This window comes from Pseudophryne corroboree, chromosome 2 (genome assembly GCF_028390025.1).
Source record: "Pseudophryne corroboree isolate aPseCor3 chromosome 2, aPseCor3.hap2, whole genome shotgun sequence".
Taxonomy (NCBI): Eukaryota; Metazoa; Chordata; class Amphibia; order Anura; family Myobatrachidae; genus Pseudophryne; species Pseudophryne corroboree.
This window is the reverse complement of record NC_086445.1, coordinates 194,386,230-194,407,136: the sequence shown is the minus strand read 5'-3', so window position 1 is coordinate 194,407,136 and position 20,907 is coordinate 194,386,230. Positions and strand designations below refer to the sequence as shown.

At 46.5% G+C, this 20,907-nt stretch overlaps 1 protein-coding gene across 2 annotated transcripts in view; it reads left to right on the top strand.

The window, feature by feature from the left end:
• ITGA5 (integrin subunit alpha 5) overlaps positions 1 to 20,907 on the top strand; it is a 210,747-nt gene that overhangs the window by 80,231 nt on the left and 109,609 nt on the right. For both annotated transcript variants that reach the window (XM_063952190.1, XM_063952191.1), the window contains exons 2-6: positions 4,579 to 4,709; positions 11,210 to 11,331; positions 14,803 to 14,926; positions 15,051 to 15,112; positions 17,716 to 17,761. In XM_063952190.1, coding sequence (XP_063808260.1) covers positions 4,579 to 4,709; positions 11,210 to 11,331; positions 14,803 to 14,926; positions 15,051 to 15,112; positions 17,716 to 17,761 — 485 coding nt within the window. The remainder of the gene's footprint in view (positions 1 to 4,578; positions 4,710 to 11,209; positions 11,332 to 14,802; positions 14,927 to 15,050; positions 15,113 to 17,715; positions 17,762 to 20,907) is intronic.

The window sequence follows — 20,907 nt, the reverse complement described above, 5'->3', positions numbered from 1 at the left end:
TAGAGTTCGTACTCTCCTAGTAGTTGTCGAAGCCCAAGGGTATTATTAGGGGGAGTTCTGGATTTAGCCGAGGGACTTCCGGTGGGGTGGGATCTATCAACAGAGGGGTCTACAACTAAATTAAAGTCCCCCAATAGCATGACTGCACCTTTAGCGTGTTTCTGTATCAGGGAGAATAGATTCCTACAAAAGGAGAGTTGACCAGAATTGGGAGCATAGCAGGAGGCCAGGGTGACAACAGTATCTTCCAGCTTTCCGATTAATATTAAGTACCTTCCTTCGGGGTCTGCGATTTGGGATTCTAGAGTAAATTGGCAATTATTAGAGATTAGTATAGCCACTCCGGCTTTTTTTACGGGCCCATTGGCCATATAGCAGGTAGGGAAGTGATTATCATAGAATCTAGGAGGGTCTAATTTCCTAAAGTGGGTTTCCTGGATGGCGACCACATTCGCCTTCATTTTATAGAAGGAGGATAAGGCCAGTTTACGTTTCTGTGGGGAATTCAATCCCTTAACGTTCAGTGATACCAAGTTAACCATAATGAACTAAGCAGGAGGCGGCTCGTTCGCTGAAACCCAGAAATGTGATAAAAAGGTACAATTCCCTGAACACATGTGTGGAAAGAAAATAGTCATGGGGGGGGGGGGGGGGAGAGGACACAAAAGGAGACGTACTGAGGGGAACAAAGAGGGAAAAGAGAGAAATATAGCACACAAAACAAGGAAAGTCAACTCCGTGTAGAGACAAAGTCATAGTAAGGCGCCAAAACATACAGTGCCTCACCAAGCAAAGTTGGGAGGTTAGTGGCCAACCTACCCGCAATCAAGTAAGCATAGTATTAGTAAATTGTATAAACAATCGCACATGGCATATAAACATGGTGTCATTAGGAATGGAATGATGTGTTAGTTAGTAATGAGTCACAGGGTCCCGGAACTGGCACAGAGCAATACTGTAGATACAACAATAATAAGAGGGCTCAGCGAAGAGCATACAGATCCGTCCGGGAGCCCGTGGAACCATCACGACCTTTAAGGAGAAATAAGAAACAAAGAACAAAAGGATAAACAACAACCCTGCCGTACCTTAGTCTAAGGAATATAAAGCATGTATTAACCAGGCTTATAACTTGTAATAAGCCCTGAGGTTAGAATAATCATACGTAAATGCTAATCTTATACATGGTTATCGATGGTAGGGAAAACCCCGCTGTGATAAGGGCCTACTCTCCAACCGTCGACCAGTCCGGCTGAAGTCGGCGGTCAGGAGAGCCGGGCCCCCGGTCTCCAGCTACATTCCATTTGTGAAGAAGTCTCAAACCGTCCTCGACCGAAGACACTGCTATAGTGGATCCTTCTCTAGAGATCAATAAACGTGTGGGGAAACCCCATCTATATACGATTCCAGCTTTCCTAAGGGCGACGGTGACAGGCTGAAAGGAACGTCTCCTGGTGAGGGTGTAGTGCGATAAGTCTCCGAAAAGCTGAAGCCGGCCCATAGCACTCGCCGTATCTGAGGTAGGTCTAGCTGCTTTAAGTAGGGATTCCTTGATATGAAAGAAATGGACTCTCATCAAAACATCTCTCGACGCTCCTTCGGGAGCACTGCGGGCCTTCGGGACCCTATGGATACGGTCCAATATCAAGTCCGCAGATGAAGCGGAGGGTAGCAGCTTCTTAAATATTTCGATTGTATAGTCATGTAGGCTGCTATTAGAAACTGATTCCGGTACCCCTCGGAGCTTGAGATTATTTCTGCGTGAGCGGTCCTCCAAGTCCGCTACTTTGTCCCGCAGAGCCGCCACCTCCCCTTCAAGAATATCATGGGAATCGATCAGAGTATTATGAGATCCCACTACCTCCCCCATCTTGGTTTCCAAGTGTCCGGTCCTCTCACCTAACTCCTCAACGGATCGCTGGCAAGACTGTACGAAATTCGGACGCCACCTCATCCTTAAACTGGCGTAGCAATAGCTTCATGGTGCCCACCGTTAAGGCTTCGCTGTCTTCCAGGCGGGGAGAGGGGTGGGGATCTTGGGGTGAAGATAGAGCCATCATGGGCGATGAAGTTGTGGGCGGGAGATCTGACCCGGAGGCCAAAGATCCAGGGCCCTGAGGTTTATTTCGATATGGGGAAGGTTTGAAAAAGGCAACTTGAGAGATTGCTTTGGAGGCTTTATTCTTTCTTGGAGCCATCATGTAATACTTTGAGTGAATGGGAGGGTTCCAGTAGAAAGGAGAATTCTGTCTAAGGTCTAGGACGGCAGGTATCCTCTTACGCCATGTGCGTGTTTACATCAGCTAAAATGATTGCGGGGAGTGACGATGAGGATTCATTGAAGAGGGGTCTACATTCTATATGTGCCGGAGCTTGTACCACTTCAAGGAGCCAAAGATATCTCTTTCTCTTCAAATAGTGCCCCTGTTCTGCAGGTGTGGGGGATGCTGTATATGGGCTACCACCAGGGGGTTCCGGTGCACTATGTAGTGGATGAGGGTCAGGCAGTGCTTATAGAATGCTGACTTTGCCTGTAAAGGTATGAGGTGTTGAATGCACACTATATTCCAGCTCCCAGCACCTACACAGCACCCAGCTCCTCAGTTGTAACTGTGCAATGCTGGAAAGAATCTGCAGGGGCTCTATAGCTAGCCTTGCCTCCTCCAAGATGGCCGCCGCACCACAGCTCAAACGGGCCTCAACCTTCCTCCACCGCCGCCCGTGGTCCGTCAGTTCGATTGGGGGCCCTATAGAGTCTCCTCAGCCCACGGTCAGGCGCCAAGGGTGGGGTGTCCACCGCCAACGGCGTTCTCAGCCTCCGCTGCTCTCCGCCACTCTCCGCCCGCCTCTCCCAAGATGGCCGCCGCCACCGGGTCTTTCACGAGCAGGGCCGCAGCTCGTCTCGGCGGCTAGCCCGCAACTCCTGGGGTTCTTCCTCGCCTCCGCTGCTGCTCCCAGCAAGGCTCCTCAGGCCGGGGGCACGTCTGTGTAGCCAGCTATTGCGGGCTGTGGCGCCCGGCGCGCACCGGAGTCCAGTCGGCTGGCCCCTAAATTTAGGTCCCGGCCTCACCCCGGGTGGATGCCGCAACCCGCAAGTGCAGGAGAGGCCTGCACTCCGGCTCCGCAACTCTCCTCCCCACGCTGTGGGGGTCCTGTGGGTGCACTGTGGGCAATATCTCAGGTATGTGGGCACCCAAAAGGGCTTTAATTAGTTGGTTCGTAGCAGGAGCTCAGGCACCATACAACCACTCCAGAGTCCCGCTAGGCCACGCCTTACTTTTTCTTTTTCTTTTAAAGATTTGCATGAGATAAACCTGATACAGGTTTGATCAATTGCAGCTTTATATTTACTAAATGACTGCAGAAAGTGAGATCCACTGCTAATATATTGTTTTATTGCATAGATATGTCAAGTTGTTCACTTATCCAAGTTCACCTGCTGCTATTTGGTTGAATCTCACTGTGCTAGCTGAACCAGTGTTTAGTGAAGTGGTCCCCAAACTTTTTTGAATCATGGCATCCTAAAGTATCAGAATTATTTTCATGGTACCCCAGGGCCAAAAGTTTCTTATTGAGAAATTTAGAAAAATATTAAATTAAATCAATTGTGTTTATATGTCATGCTTAGGTTCAACTGTGTGATGAGGGACAAGATTTGCTTCTCTTTATCCACATATTTTATGATTGGCAGCCATCAACACTGGTTTTGCCTACCTCATTGAACTGTAGAACCAGTGAAATCACTGAGAGCTGAAGCACTTCCATAGTCCGTCATTGTAGCCCACAGATTAGTTCTCCACACTGAAAAGGTAGCATGGCCATTTTAACCATGTAAATCTTGTATGTGTGAATCATTCCTGATACAGTGAAGTATATGGGTAGTCTTCAGCCACATTTTGATGTGTTTGTACCTTTTTCAATTTTTTTTATTGGTGGTGGTGTTTATATGTTTTTTGTCTTACGGTATATAAATCTGTAAGAACGTCATTCTGTTTAGACTATATTAGAAATAAATCTATATAACTGCATTAGAAGTCTGGAGAAGGAGGTGGCAAAAGTATCTTAAAAATTATTTGTTTTCTAGAGCGGGGTAACAGGGCAGCACCTTGCAAACCTGATCCCATAACAGCTGCAATGAGGCGCACCTGCAACTCCTTTCCTGCCCTCGCCTTCCAAATATTAATAAGAGCTTATGTGTAGATACAGCACATTATTGGTGGGAGGGGAGGATGAGAGCCTGACCTGAACACCTGTTTATCCATCAAAGAAGCTTACTTAGGCAATAAGCCATGCATGACAAAGGGATAATTAGCTCAGGAGAAGGGCTGTTTGTTGACTTCCAGTTCAGAGATTCACTTTACCTGTACAGATTATTCCGGTCACCTATCAGCTGGGATGTATGCACAAATTGCCCAGCGTAGCTGTCACAGTAAAGTAGAAGTGTGAACATTCTAATCTATTATAGCAAGATCTGTAAATGGTTTAAAAGAAGAGCTTATTGAGACTTCTGCATTCACAAGCAAGCCATAAAACTGTGTATGTTTAAGTAATGACTCTCTAACCTGCTTTGCTCTCCAGTGTCAGCATCCTGATTGGGGCTCCAAAGGCAAACACAAGTCAGGCGGACGTGGTTGAAGGAGGCGCAGTGTACTATTGTCCGTGGCGGAGGAATGACAGTGACTGCACACCAATTCAGTTTGATACAAAAGGTACATACAAATGTTCTTTGTTGTAACCCCAACATAAACAGTCTGGCACCAGTGCGTCAAGCTGTATTTACTTATGCTCTGCTGAACTGTAAACTCCTTTAACTAACTATACATTACATACCCTTTGCCTTCACATTCTTATTTATTATTTTCTTGGTATTGCAGGTCTCTATTTTTAGAGCTCTGCATATTTTACAGTGCAATAATATGTTTGATAATTGAGTTGTGCAAATGTTATTGTGTAGTAATTCTCATTAGGCAGGATGTACTCGTATACATCGGTGGCCTTTGCAGCGATGCTAACATATACATGTACTACGCGATGACAGAGGCACCCTGCGATACCTGGTGGTCCGGAGGAGAGGGTGTGCGGGGGTCTCCGTCACTTCCCAGCCCGGGGAGGTGCTGTCTGCAGTCAGTCCCAGGCTCCTCCTCCTCCCTGCAGCCGTAATGACAGCTGGCTGTGTTGCTGGGGGATTAGGAGGTGGCTGGAATCTGGAACTGTGATGTGAGCGTCAGCGTGAATGGTGTTGGGTGGCGGAATGCTATTAGAAGCTCATAGGCTTCTATACAGTTTCACCATAAAAAGCTGGCGATACCCTCCGCATCGATAAGTGGGCGGACAGGGGCTAGTACATTTGACAATGCGATAAAAACCCTGAAAACAGGGCTTTTACCGCATTTTACCTTTAGTACATCCCGCCCTTAGCCACAAAGTAGTATGTAACTAGCAATCACAGGGCGCTGTTACAGAGACATTCTGAGGCCTTATACACGCCGCAGTCTGCACCATGGAAGAATGTTACTGATCCAAGCACCCCAATTTATTCTTCTGAGCATGGCTTTTGGTTCCACTGTGGAGCCTAACTTTTGTCTGTCATTAGCAGCTTGATTTAAATAGTGAACAAGCCAATCATAGTGAAACGTGCATCCAGACCACAGCGATTCCCTTTTGTTAATACAATGGAGTACCTCTACACCCTGGTGCCTGGACTTATCCTTACACTGAAAGTTATTCTATATTTTTGAATTGTGCTTCTTAATGCTTAACTCTAGTTGATTTTGGCTGACTGCAGATGCAAACAGTACTTTTACCACTTGTAGATGTGTGTTCACAGGTTTTCGCATCTGCAATTCACTAATGCATGTACATGTTATAAAAGCAGAAGTATAGAGGACATATACTGTAACACAAGACTTATCTTTCAAACTGTAACTATGTATTCATCTATGTATTCATTTGTGATACACTCTGTGGACCTTATTCCACTTCAGCTGCAGTTTTGCTAATTTAGCAAAACTGCTACTAGCTGCAATCGCATATCCGGGGACTACCCAGCACAGGGCAAGGCCACCCAGCATGCAAATGGCCAGCAGTGCATTGCGATCGTATCACTGAATTGTGGCAGCCTACCTGCCTCCGCACCCTGGCTGCAAAGGTAGGAGCGGGGCGGGCATGTTTTCATTAGCAGCGGCCACATGTCAGTGTCACACGGGTTCCCTCAAAAACAGCACCCACGTGCCCCCTTTTTCCCTGCCGCCTCGCCGCCCTGCGAGTTAATCAGGCAGAGGTGTTCGCATAACTGAGATGCAACACATCTCCCCGGCCAGTGCATTCGCAGTGTGGGTCCTGCGCTTGCGCACTATGGTGGTCACGGGGAGAATTTGAACGCATCTCAGATGCGTCTGCTGCTGAATCAGGCCCTATATATAGAACACTTCATACCAGTAAATAAATATTCTATGAAACTAACAAGATACAAAATGCTATATCATAATTTGGTGTAGTGCTTTTATATATATATATATATATATATATATATATATATATTTATATATATATATATATATATATTTATATATATATATATATATATATATATATATTCCTTTCATAATTCTGTTACTTTAATCAGTTTTTTTTTTCCCACCTTGATGTCATTTATAGAGTTGCATTTTTTTATTTTATTTATGATTTGTATGGATATCGCCTTTGGTTTACCCTTTTTAATAGAGTTTAGGGCCCCATACACTACAACGATATGTCCTGAGGCTGATTTCCCTTGAACTCTCCCGAATCGGATCGGAAACCCCTCCAAAATGCCAGATTTCACACGATATATCGGCCCGAATGCCAAAAATTGGATGAAATCGGGCATTATTGTTCTAGTGTATGGGGCCCTTTTCACATGCATTGCTAGGTGGATATTGGGTTGTTTTGTTTGTTACATGTTTGTTTATAAATCACTTGTTTGTCTCGTTAATTGTTGCTCTATTTCTCAAGTTCTATTGATAAACCTTACAAGTTAAGTTTTATTTAGTTAAAAAAAAAAAAAAGGGATTCCCTAATTATAGACTTTATTGACTTCTATCATATGCTTAAAATACTCTGCCACCATGTCATGTTGAAGTGATGTCTTGGCTATAGAGGCAGCGGGGTAAGTAAGGGAAGGTGCAGTCTTCTGTAAGCATGGTTTAATAAGGAACGAAATGCAGCTTGAGCAGCAATTATTCGCTTATATGCCTGTTAGGAGGTGTATCTTTTGCACCTACTACAGGTCATGTGCATGGTGATGACTTGTCATAAGCTATGCTCATACGCTGCGGAGGAGTACATCTCCCGAGATGTGTGTATGTGTGTAAATACTGCTTTACATTTTTTTATTTTTCTGCTTGGTAGCAAAATGGGCATAAATAACTTCTGCTCTATATCGGCCTCTTAGTGTGCAGTTGGTCGGTGCTGAAAGACCAAAACATTTTCAAATATGCAGGTTCTCAGGTACAAACCTTTAATTTTGGGACTGACCATGCGTCACATCATGCATTTGTATTAGGAGAAAAAAACCCTCTTGATTGTACATTACACAGAATGTAATAAACCCTCTTTAAGTCGTCGTCCCCCCTCTAAACAAATAACCATAATGATTCCAAGTGATGCCTCCAGGCAATCTCACTCTCTGCCACCACATCAAGAGACCTGAGTAGTTGATCTCTCCTCCTAGTTGTTCTTTTTGAAGGTGCAGATGTAGGGTGTCTTGTCAGAACTTTGGCATGAACACAGTGAATTACTGGTGAAATCCTCGTGATTGGCATTTAAGCACATTACTCAGGAGGCCCTTCTTCTCTGCAGAATTTCAGGTCGAATTTAGACTGTTTACACATTTTGTAAAGCTTTGAAATGTGAAGTCATTTAAAGGTGTTCTTTTATTGCAAACCTTTATGGCGATGATTCAGGCCCAAGGCAATGCTAAGATGTGATTTCTCCAGTTACACCTCTATTTTGAGTTAATTGCATGACAGCTGGAGGAATGAGCAATGGCTGAAGATCTATTTTTGCACAACAAATACTCCTTGAAGTCTGGAAAGCATGATTGTGTTACATACTAGGACACTGGTAGGCAACGCAGTGTACTTCATGAGTCCTGTGTTGGCCTATGTTCCCTCTATCTTCTGGTTAAAGTGTACCTGTCCTCTCAAAGGGTGATGCCAGCTGTTTTTGTGCTGATTGTGAGAAAACAGCTTATCGATTCTGTAGTGACCATTGATGTGACTGGTGCCACTCCGCGTAGAAGGTTGCTCTACTTCTACATTAGAAAAAATAAATAAATAAATGTGTTGGTGGGAATTTATTTAGCCTTGATGTTTTCTCGTGGCTAATTGATTCACCCTTGTCTATTCAATTGTCCCCAATAAACTGCGGCTCACACAGTCTTATCGGTTATGTTTCTCCTGCCTCAGGCAGGAGAAACAAATCCCTGAAAACGGCCCCATGTGTTTTTGTGAGAATTTTTATTTTTTTATTTTTGTTAACACGTGACTCCTTTGCCCACATTTTCAGCTCAAGTATTGCTCTTGAAAAACTTTTGATTTGCCCTAGATGTTTTTAACTTTTGGGCAAAATTTGAAAAACTTCCACTTGATACAGTGCTGTCTACATGGAATTTCGGAGACAGAGCAGAGAACTCTGGGTACTGCACCAGGTATAGGTTTTGATAGCAGTTACTTTCTCTTCTAGAATATATAGAAGATTCCCAAATTAGGTTGACCCTCAGACCCCTGAGAGTGATGAGAATTCTCCCTTTAACAGGACTTACATGCCTACAATGTGCGCTAATTAGTCATTATGCCCCTGTCATCTCGCAGTTTGCCGAGGTGACTGGGACTTAAACATAAGATGTTTCTTATCACTATACGTCCTCACCCGCCTCAGTGAACACTGACATAGTAGGGTTGTGATGACTAAACCGGCGTGGCCCTTCCATACCCACCTCATCTGAGATGTGGCTGAGGAGATGGGGAGACTGAGAATACTCTTATCCAATGCATGAAGTTATGTTCTTGGTAGGATTTTTTTCTTTTTTTGGGGGGGATGGGAATCATTACTTACTCAGAAATGTATTTTAAGACCCATTATAAACATACAGGAGACCTGCAGATATGAACATAATTTACTTTCATAAGAAATTCTTGTACATTCCTTTATCCTGACACTGCCTCTGTATCAGTCTGCTACCACAATGCAGTAACTAGATATCTCTGGCGCCAATGTCATCCCTTATTGCGTGTCTCCATTTTTCATATTTGACTACCAGTATATTAATTAGCTACATCAACCAATATATGCAGTAGTATACAGCCCATTGTTCTGTATGTAAGAGGCAGACAGCACTCCACTACATATACCTCAGCCCTTTCTTAAAGGTCAGGTATAACCCAGGAACATAGCAGTGGCAAAGCATCAGGAACAGAAGTGTAGATTAGTGTGGGTGTTTTTAGGTTTGTTTGAATTTTTTTTTTTTTTTTTTTCATGGTTCGCTATTCCCCCGTCACATCAAGAATCTTGCTCAGAAGTTCTATGTGCCGCCTTGTTCAGTATGTTTAATAGAGAAATGTCCAACACTTCTGTTTTTCCTCAACTGTGGTTATTCCTGCAATTTGCAAGATGAGCATAGAAATTGTTCCTGTAATACAATAAATGTAATCTTTTTTTTTTTTTTGTATTGTTTTTTTTTCTGTTTTATATGTCCAACTCTATTTTGAGCTTCATATTTACTTAGTGTAGTGATTTCAAGGAATGCAAATGCAAAGTTGGTGGTTCGATCTGATTGTAATGATTATGGCATTATGGTTCTCGTGTTTTTTTTTTTTTATTTTTTTTTACCTGCCAGTCAATTGGTGCAGTCGATAGTAAAGCCAGAGCTATAGAGACACCCCAACGGTCCAGGTTTTAAATGTATCCATGCTTGGCCACAGGTGACTTTTAATTTAGCACCTCAGTCAATTTGATTTAACCATCCGTGCTGAACTATGGATATACCTAAAACCTGGACTGTTGGGGTGCCTTGAGGACCGTGTTTGGGAACATCTGCCATAGGGTATCAATTGAATACACCCCATAGGGGTATATTCAATTATTGACCGAGAGGATCCGACATGGCACTATTCAATGCCGGACTTTTCCGGCCAGGATTCTGACACATGCCGATTAGACTTGAAGTCGAATCTGCATCAGCGGCAAACTGTCAAACAGCCGCGTTTCAACAAAAACGCGTGGATCGGCCAGCAACTCGCTGATCCACGTTTTTTTCGACAGTCGAAGAAACGGCACTTTCATTGAATAGGTCGAATGCATATTTGACCTAAAAACTCTCAAAGTGCTATTTTTCCGATTGTTGGAAAAACAGGCACCAATTTAATACTCCCCATAGCAGCCATATCATTAATTTTACTTTTTTTCTTTTCCTGTTACGTCACTGACATGTTAGCACGGATGATTGTGTAGCCGATGGCCAGTTATTGCCTTCTGTTTGCATTCTAAAAAAAATATCCAAGAGTTTTAAAGCATGATTAAACAATGCAAAGGAGATGCACGTTTATGACCAATATGGGCCCTCATTCCGAGTTGATCGCTCGCTAGCTACTTTTAGCAGCCGTGCAAATGCGTAGTCACTGCCCACGGGGGAGTGTATTTTCGCTTTGCAGAAGTGCGAACGTCTGTGCAGCCGCGCGGCAGCAAACACTTTTTGTGCAGAACAAGACCAGACCTGTAGTTACTTATTCTGTGCGATGATTGCTACAACGAGTGACACGGTAATAACATCAGATACCCGCCCAGCAAACTCCCGGCCACGCCTGCGTTTTTCCAAACACTTCCAGAAAACGGTCGGTTGCCACCCAGAAACTCCCACTTCCTGTCAAGCTCCTTGCATTCGGCTGTGCGATTGGAATCATCGCTATAACCAGTGCAAAACCACAAAGGACTTCGTACCCGTACAACGCGCGTGCGCATTGCAGTGCATGCGGAGGTTAGCCGTTTTTTTTCACTGATCCCTACGCAGCGACCAACAGCAGCTAGCGATCAACTCGGAATGAGGGCCATGGTTTCTTTTGCTCCAGCAAGTTTTACATTTGTATTGGGAGTTCTCAAATGCAGTTTGTCTTCCTGATGTGTGTCTTCCAGTTTACATGTGTTTCTTCTTTTCTCAACCATGTGTTTCTAGGCAACCGTGTTCATGAGTTCCAGCCTAAGGATGGTAACAAAACGGCACATCTAGAACAGGTGGAGTTTAAATCGAAACAATGGTTTGGAGCAACTGTCCGCTCACACAACCAGTCTATACTGGTACGTATTGCCTTTACTCATGAAGTAGCTGTAACTAACTATTTTGATGCAGTTACAAATTGTGATGGTCATCCCCCAAGTCATGAAACACCAGCCTTTTTCCTTATCAGAAATTGGGACTGCGCCAACAAAAAATGAGTGTTTTTTTATGTGAAGGAAACTGTATGGGCTTGGACCAATGGCAATACTACTGCTGGAACAGCCTGTGCAGCTTTTCTGTTACAGCGTTCGGGGGGCAGGACAGTCACTCTTAGAAGAACCCCTGTTCTGCTCTTCTGGGGTCCAACACATTCAAAGTGAAACATTTCCCGCACATGGACTGGCCCCACTCATGCAGAAGAATAGAGCAGAGGGGCCTTTGGAGGGGTGGACACTTTAATCGGACAGTATAAATTAACTTTCAGTTATGAGTGCTTAGTTCTGATTGGCTTCTTCTGCTCATCACAGCTCTACAGTGGTCCATACTGGAGGAAAGCTACCCGGGGGAGAGCATAACATGCTGGATATAATGCGGTCTTCCAGTTCAACCATAGCAAAGCAGAAAAACACGTTAGAGCACATATAAAGACTGGTCTACATCTATAGACCAGAACATGTAACTTGTAGGACCATACATTTCATATTTCTATTTTCCCATTAATTCTGAAGTATCTGACACAATACACTGTTAGGAACGGGGGACGTGGGGTGTAGTGCAGTACAGCTTATTACAAGTATTTGTACTTCCTATATGCTTGTGTGGCAGCAACCAATTGACAGCCACTGTGTGGAATTATGGCATAAAAATTTTCAGGTTAGAAGGGAAACTTAAGACCCAGTCATGGCCACAAGTGTACCTCAGGTGGATAAAGAGCAGCACTATGTTCTGATGCCCTAGGATACATTTATTATATAATATCACATTATTATGTAAAATAAATATACTGCATGGCATTGGAATGGGATGCTGCCACTCTCCTAGCTAAGTGACAGGGGAGGTGCAGAGAAATATTTAGCAGCGCAGGTAAAATGGAATCCTGTAGACACCCAGCAGTGGGCTTGTATGGATGTGCTTCAGAGTTGGCACAGTAGCATAGCTGCTACGTCTTTACATGCAGCAGGAGGCGTTTTGAGTAGAAAGACTTCCACTGCGTGCTTTTGTGATCCGCTGCTGTGTCTGAAGATGCAGCGTCATACCATGCATGCCTGCAAAAAGGGTCCGGCAGGCCCCCATTTACAAGAACGCTGTCCCGCCCAAGCGGCCGCAGAATGTCAATCATGCTGGAGCTTAGGGGGCACTGCATTCGACCATGCAGAATGAGATCTGCACATGTGCAGATCTGAGATGTACATAAACCATCAGGTTTGCTTACATCTCTGAATTTGGCCCTTGACCATAACATTCTTGTCCATTTGTTAGAGGCTAAATACATTGTGTGTATAAATGACATTTCTCTCCATTCCTTGCATTGCTCAGCTGATTAATATTCCTTACTTGAAACAATCAATCCAACATGCTGCCTGTTTCATTATTTTCTAAAGATAAACCTTTTTAATAATGGTCTCCCTAATATTTACATTGACCATTTTGCGTTGAGCAGAAACCTAAATGAGTGACTTGCTTGCAGTCTCCTAGCTATCAAGAAGCTAGTGTAATATCCCTATAAAGTGGGTTCGTACCTGAAGCTCGGTCGTCTTCGTGGTCGGCAGTATCTACTCTTCAACGATGTTGAGGACAGCGACTATTCTTCCCGTCATCTGTGAGGCTGGGGCAGAAGGACCAGGAGAACCCCGGAAGGGCAACCCAAACACAATACGCTCAGAGACCACTACACACAGAGACGGTGACAACCATTTATTGGACTAGAAATATTAGTCACCGTTGTAACTCAATTCTCATTAAACACATTTGCATAGGTTGAACATTACTACAATACCCTGAGTCTTTCCCTGTCTATAACAGTGTTCACAGTTTAAACATCTCTAAGGTATAACTATGACTGAATCAAACAATCAAATATATAACATGCACTACCAATCATTTGGAAGGTAACGTTATCTTAGGGTAAAGAATGTCCTGACAGTAATTCTGATGCACCTCTTAAGCTGTCCATAGCATGGCGTTATACGCCGGGCACTAATGTTCAGTTCCTGCGCCCCAGTGGGCGTTTGCGGCCAACGTCCCTCTAACAGACTACTTGCACTCTAACAGAGGACTCCTGGGAAGACGTCAGTGGACGCAAGGTAAGTATTCGTAGGGATGTGTGCAAAACTGACTGTTCGTGATATAACACGTTAGCAGCGGCTAACGGTACTAGCCGTATTTGTATCCACGGAAAAGTAAGTCAGAGGAAACGAAGCGACTCTGGATAAGGTATCACTCCAGACATACGGTGACCGTGTAAGCTTGTGAGGTTATGAACAATCTGACTGGTGAGAGGAGGACATGGGGATCAGGTTCATACGTGATGCCACTGTATACTGGAGGCAAATGGGGCTTTAACCCTGAGTGACCAAGCTTATGGTGGGGGTGTTTTGGGGGTAAAGATGTCCCCCCTTCTCCTTCGGAAGACCCTATCAGTGACAGCCCCACTAAGTATCCGTCAACTGGGGTAGGGGTATGTTGTCTCCTATCAACTGCTAGCTGAGGTGGAGATTTATGAATGTACCTGCATAGCTTGTGACCTGGTGCGGGCTGATTGCGCTCTCCCCGCTCACTGCAGTGCGGTAATGATGCTCCCCCTCTCTGCGGCTGTTCAGGCACCGGGGACAGCTGCCGGGAGGCTCCGGCTCCTCTGTCCGTAAGCACGGCTGTGATGGGCGGCTGTGCTCTGCCGCCGGCCGCGTCTCTGCTCCTTCCCTCACACGGCCGCTCTCTTCTCCTGCACTCGCCGTGGCTCTCCTCTCAGCGGCTCTGCACAGCCGGTGACTTGGGGCTCTCCCACGGTTTTCTCTCACGGCGCGCTCTGCCACACTTCTCGGCGGCGGATGGCAGTCCTCCTCTCCGCGCAGCCATGCAACAGGACCGTCTGCTCTCTCCGACGCCGCTCTCCTTTTTCTTCTGTCCCCTCCTCTTCTTTCTTGGCGCCTCTCCTTGTCCAATCCCTGGCGCTACAGATTCCCGCGCTTGGCTCCCCTGGGAGCCAGTACCCTCCGCCTTCTCCGTGGCTGTTGCTAGGCAACCAGAGAAGGAACTTTTTAACGCTGTCAGCGCCTTTTCCGCTGACAAGTCTCCTCTGGCAGCGCTGGCTGCAGTTAGGGCCATGATGGGGGTAGTAGTGGCATCCCAAACGTGGGTACCACACTAGCAATGTCAACTCCCATAACTGGCATGTTAGGGGATTTTTTCATGTCAATTTTTTTATGTTTTGTGTGTCTTTTTGTTTCTCTGTGATAGAGGAGTAAGAGCATATAAACTACAAAGCTGTTTTAATATGTGATTTGGTTCTGAGTTCTTGCTTCTTGTATCTATACTATGTCCTTTCCTCTTAGGCCTGTGCGCCCAGGTACAGCTGGAGAACAATAAAAGAAGAAAGACACAGTGACATTGTGGGAACTTGCTACTTGTCTTTTGACAATTTCACCAGCTTTGTGGAGTATTCACCGTGTCGCACAGGTATGTGGGTAGTTGTCATGTAGGCTTGCATGTTTCCACATTGTCATGACATGGGCCTTTTTTTAAATTTCCTTTATTTTTTTATGGACTTCCACAACTTTTTCTTTTTTTTTAATCTATCTAGATTTGAACTCTGAAGCAGGTCAGGGCTACTGCCAAGGTGGATTTGCTGCTGAGTTTACAAAGGTAAGTTTAATAAACACGGACAGAGGCGTAACTAGGGTTTTCGGAGCCCAGGGCAAGATGGAAAATGGCGCCCCCCCCCCAAAAAAAAAACAACACACAAAAAGAAGCATGTGCGTGGTGAAAAATGGGCGTGGCCACACCCCAGAAGGGGTGTGGCCACTGAAAATGGCCCAAAGTGCCAGTTACATTGCCCCACAGTGCCGGATACATGCCCCACAGTGCCGGATACATGCCCCACAGTGCCAGTTACATTGCCCCACAGTGCCGGATATATTGCCCCACAGTGACGGATACATTGCCCCACAGTGCCAAATACATGCCCCACTCAGTGCCAGTTACATTGCCCCACTCAGTGCCAGTTACATTGCCCCACTCAGTGCCAGTTACATTGCCCCACTCAGTGCCAGTTACATTGCCCCACTCAGTGCCAGTTACATTGCCCCACTCAGTGCCAGTTACATTGCCCCACTCAGTGCCAGTTACATTGCCCCACTCAGTGCCAGTTACATTGCCCCACTCAGTGCCAGTTACATTGCCCCACTCAGTGCCAGTTACATTGCCCCACTCAGTGCCGGATACATTGCCCCACAGTGCCGGATACAATGCCCCACAGTGCCGGATACAATGCTCCACAGTGCCGGATACAATGCCCCACTCAGTGCCAGATACATTGCCCCACTCAGTGCCGGATACATGCCCCACAGTGCCGGATACAATGCCCCACTCAGTGCCAGATACATTGCCCCACTCAGTGCCGGATACATGCCCCACAGTGCCGGATACATGCCCCACTCAGTGCCGGATACATTGCCCCACTCAGTGCCGGATACATTGCCCCACTCAGTGCCGGATACATTGCCCCACTCAGTGCCAGTTACATTGCCCCACTCAGTGCCAGTTACATTGCCCCACAGTGCCAGATACATTGCCCCACTCAGTGCCAGTTACATTGCCCCACTCAGTGCCGGATACATGCCCCACAGTGCCGGATACATTGCCCCACAGTGCCGGATACATTGCCCCACAGTGCCGGATACAATGCCCCACAGTGCCGGATACAATGCCCCACAGTGCCAGTTACATTGCCCCACTCAGTGCCAGTTACATTGCCCCACTCAGTGCCAGTTACATTGCCCCACTCAGTGCCAGTTACATTGCCCCACTCAGTGCCAGTTACATTGCCCCACTCAGTGCCGGTTACATTGCCCCACTCAGTGCCGGTTACATTGCCCCACAGTGCCGGATACATTGCCCCACAGTGCCGGATACAATGCCCCACAGTGCCGGATACAATGCCCCACTCAGTGCCGGATACATTGCCCCACTCAGTGCCAGATACATGCCCCACTCAGTGCCGGATACATGCCCCACTCAGTGCCGGATACATTGCCCCACTCAGTGCCGGAAACATTGCCCCACTCAGTGCCGGAAACATTGCCCCACTCAGTGCCGGAAACATTGCCCCACTCAGTGCCGGAAACATTGCCCCACTCAGTGCCGGATACATTGCCCCACTCAGTGCCAGTTACATTGCCCCACTCAGTGCCAGTTACATTGCCCCATTCAGTGCAAGGCCCCACTTGGTGCCAGTTACATGCCCCATTTGGTGCCAGTTACATTGCCCCACAGTGCCAGTTACATTGCCCCACAGTGCCAGTTACATTGCCCCACAGTGCCAGATACATGCCCCACATTGCCAGGCCCCACTCAGTGCCAGTTACATGCCCCATTTGGTGCCGGTTACATTGCCCCACAGTGCCAGATACATTGCCCCACAGTGCCAGATACATTGCCCCACAGTGCCAGGCCCCACTCAGTGCCAGTTACATGCCCCATTTGGTGCCAGATACATGCCCCACAGTGCCGGATACATTGCCCCACAGTGCCAGTTACATTGCCCCACAGTGCCAGTTACATTGCCCCACAGTGCCAGTTACATGCCCCACAGTGCCAGATACATGTCCCACTGTGCCGCCGGACCGCCCCGTGCTGCCGGAACCCCTCCCCCCCGTCACTTACCGACCGCTTATTGCTATTTGAGGGGAGGAGAGCGCAGCGCAGCGCCTCTCCTTCCCCTCACCGCCCCAGGTCTCCGACGGCTGTCTGGCGCCGGTTCGCTAGCCAATCAGGAGCCGGTCCGCAAGCTCTGATTGGCTAACGCCGGAGACCGGACACAGCAGCGCTGCTAGTGCTGGCAGCGGCGGTGAGGGGAGGGAGAGATGCTGCGCTCTCCTCCCCTCACATTTAGGGTTGACGGGGGCGAGTGGGGCATGATGCCCTGGACGCCAGCGGCGCCCCCCTCTCCTGGGCCTGCCAAGGCGCCCAGGGCACGTGCCCCACTCGCCCTACCCTAGATACGCCTCTGAACACGGAGTTAACTTGAATACCATTAGGCCATTTAAGGGCTGTAGCAAATAGAGCACTATAAAGGTGGCAATGTTGCTGAAGCAGCCAGTTCTGACCAGTTGGAATTGAATACTTAGAAATTAGGATAATCAGCCTGATTCATTATTCAATTTCTAAGTATTTATACTTCCCCCCCCACTTATTGCAGTATATATTATTTTATTTTTTAACTAAATTTTATTAATTTTTTTACACAGAGTGGCAGAGTATTATTGGGCGGGCCTGGCAGTTACTTCTGGCAAGGTAAGCTTATTTGCTCCATTCACTAAAACGTTCATACATGTATTTCTCTATTTTGGAACAATACTGCTTTACTAACCTGAACTATAAAATACAGCGGTGAGTTTTTGCATACAGTGCAAGCGCATAAACAAATTTACACATTTTTGCATACTGTATCTCCGTATTCTGAGTCAATTTGGCCAGATCAGTCATTCCACGAAATAGGGAGTTTTGGGGCGGGACCTACCGTAGGCAGTAATAATGTGATCGCATGTAACCGCCCTAACTTGTGGGATTGTGTCGCAAGCTCTGTGGGATTTTGAGTCATGTGAATGGGGAAGGGAAGCCTGTTTCTCACGTATCTTACACCTAGCATGGAGCTGGTGCAAGTGCAGATACTAATGGTGCCAGTTGCGGTGGCTGACGGAACATTGGTGGGCGACGCGGGTTTCCTTTTGCAGACAGAATGCCCTCATAAATTGCATCACCATAAGGTAGTAAATCACGCTTCGGCTGCTGCCTGCAGATACAGCCACTTTGCTTGCGATTTAAGAATCAGCCCAGTAGAAGCAGCAATTTTATGGCCTCCATATTTATGATGAGGCAGCCTATCAATTCACTAGATGTATAAAATCAATGGAATTGACAGGTTCCATGCTTAAACCACAGAGTGTTTAGCTCATTGGTGCAATTGAAGTTATCTTTATTTTTATGTTGGAATCTAGATATTCCTCCAAGATGGACAAAGAATAAATGACCAACTAAGCCCTTGCCATAGAGGAGAGAGGCTTATCGGAGTTTGGGGTGTGGATGGTGGGGTTTTTCAAACTCTTAACTACAAGTGGCTCAGCCCTGGTCTGTGTTGTGGCAACCCATAAATATTGCTGATTAGCCAAAGCAGATGCAGCTGATGGCTGCTTGAAGTTGGGCCAGAGGAGTAGACGGAATACAGGAATTAGCTGACAGAGGATTACATACCCTGGGCTTTCAGGTATTGGTGGCTCCCTTGCTTTGGCTTTCGGTACATCTGGAGACACTGAGGAGCTGGCTGGGAATAGTTCTGGTACTGCAGAAGTGGAGGATCGTGGGTGTAACGGAAGCTTGCTTGGAGCAGAAAGAACATTATGTTGCAGAGTTTTCATGCAAAGACAAGGGTATTGACTTTACCTGCTAAAATTACACTGAGGGTTATACAGGTGTGGTGGTTCTTCCTACTCGTGTTGCAGTGATTTGCCGTATGCAATTGCGATTATATGGTAATATTTGCAGAAGCTAACTCATGCAAAAGGACACCCACTGCGAACGCATCATTTGCGTATGGCGCAGAAACATTGCTAACCTCATCACACATCTGGTCGCCATGCAGAGCCCGAGTGCCTCTGAAGATGTGCAGGCTGAGCTGCTCCCCTGGGATGCACAGGCCTCTCCAGTAGCAAGTGTGATCGCAGCTGCTAATATATGCATGGCCCGAAAACCCTGTCCGATCGGCCATGACACGCTTGTGTTCACATGACCACTCCCCTTGCAGTTATGTCACTTTGCAACTAAAATTTCGTTGCACTGCACTTACAAATCACATGCACACTTTGGCTCATACACATGTGCAGTGCGAAAACATAGATTGGTATACGTACAACACTTTGCGTCCACACTTGAATGACCCCCACTGTGCCTTGTTGAAATAATGAGGCCACTGCAGTGAGGCCTAGTGACTTCTTAGGAGGTGTCCTCACTACAGGAAAGACTGATTCATAGTGCAATGGGAGAAAGTGCTTCTTACAGGCGGAAATTGGGACAAGTTAGAGATTACTGTGACTGTTGCTGGGCATGACTTTTATGAAGCATAACTGAACACTAGATGCTAGATAGCTCTCATCACTGGATGCAGGAACAGGGAGTGTGTTTCTGTTCAATGTGTCGGGTGCTCTGATTTGGTTTCTTGTGTTGGTTGCGAGGGTGTTGTGTGTGTGTGTGTTTTGGTTTTTTGGGGGTTTTTTTTTTTGGTAGTGGGTGGAGAAGCTTGATGTCAAATGAGTACCTAAGGTGTTAAACCTGCAATGGAGGCAAAGCTGATGGCATTGGTGGGTTCTGGTGGAAAGCAGAGGTTTGATAAAGACAAGGGTAGTTGGCAATGTAGTAGATTGATCCCTGAGGGTAACATTACGTAGTTGTTCCTTCTACAGTGTTTCCTGGAGTTACTTGTGTGGGCTAATAGTCACTTTTGTGGTCAGGATCCTGGCCCATCTTAAGAAGGACTCTAGTACTGTAGGGGAGGGGAAAGGCAAAATTTGGCCTTCTCATCTGAACTAATTTTATGAGGTGAGGGGGAGTGATGCTCTTGAACTATAAACAGACATGGTTGCATTGATGAGGTTTGCTGCATGCTTCTGTGGGCAGTATTGTATTGTGTGCTGATGTCATCATTGGGAACAGGATTGTTGTATAGCATCAATAGTCTGTTTAAGTTTATGAAGTACGGTGTAGCCCAAAGAGGGCATGGGTGGGAGAGCTCATGTCATGGATTGCACTAGCAAAGGTACTGGTGTTCCCCCTGATCGTTGACGCAGCGGAGCAGGTACTATGTCATGGATGGGGGGGGGGGGGGTAGAAAGGTAGGTAGGTTTAGGCGACACCTGGGGGACTTAGCCTGTGGGGAGGGGGGTTTTAGGTTTAGGCTGCCGGGAGGGGGGGGGTTAGGTTTAGGCACCACCCAGGGGTTTAGGCTGTTGGAAGTGGTTAGGGGGAGGGTTAGACTACTTATCGCCACTTGTCGGGATTTTGACTGTTGGTCTCCTGACCGCCGGCATTTCATACTCAACCCGTTCCCTGGGAGTTGGTTGGTTGGTTTGCAAACTGGCTTGGACCCTCTTCCAGCTTATACTGACATGCCTTTCGATGGCATGCAAGTTAGTGCTGGGCCACACATAGCGGGAGGGGGTGGGGGTTGTATGCACACGGATCCTGTTCTGCAGTATTCCGCAGAACAGGATCTGTCCAGTGACACACGGGATTTCAGTGCGGCACAGCCATATTGTGTGAACACATACATTGAAATGTATGTGTTCACTATGAAATCTCGCTGTTCTGTAATCCGGCCCGACCGAAGCATGCTGCGGTCGGACAGCGGCGGCGGTGGGACTGCCGCACATGGTTGGGCACCTGCATAA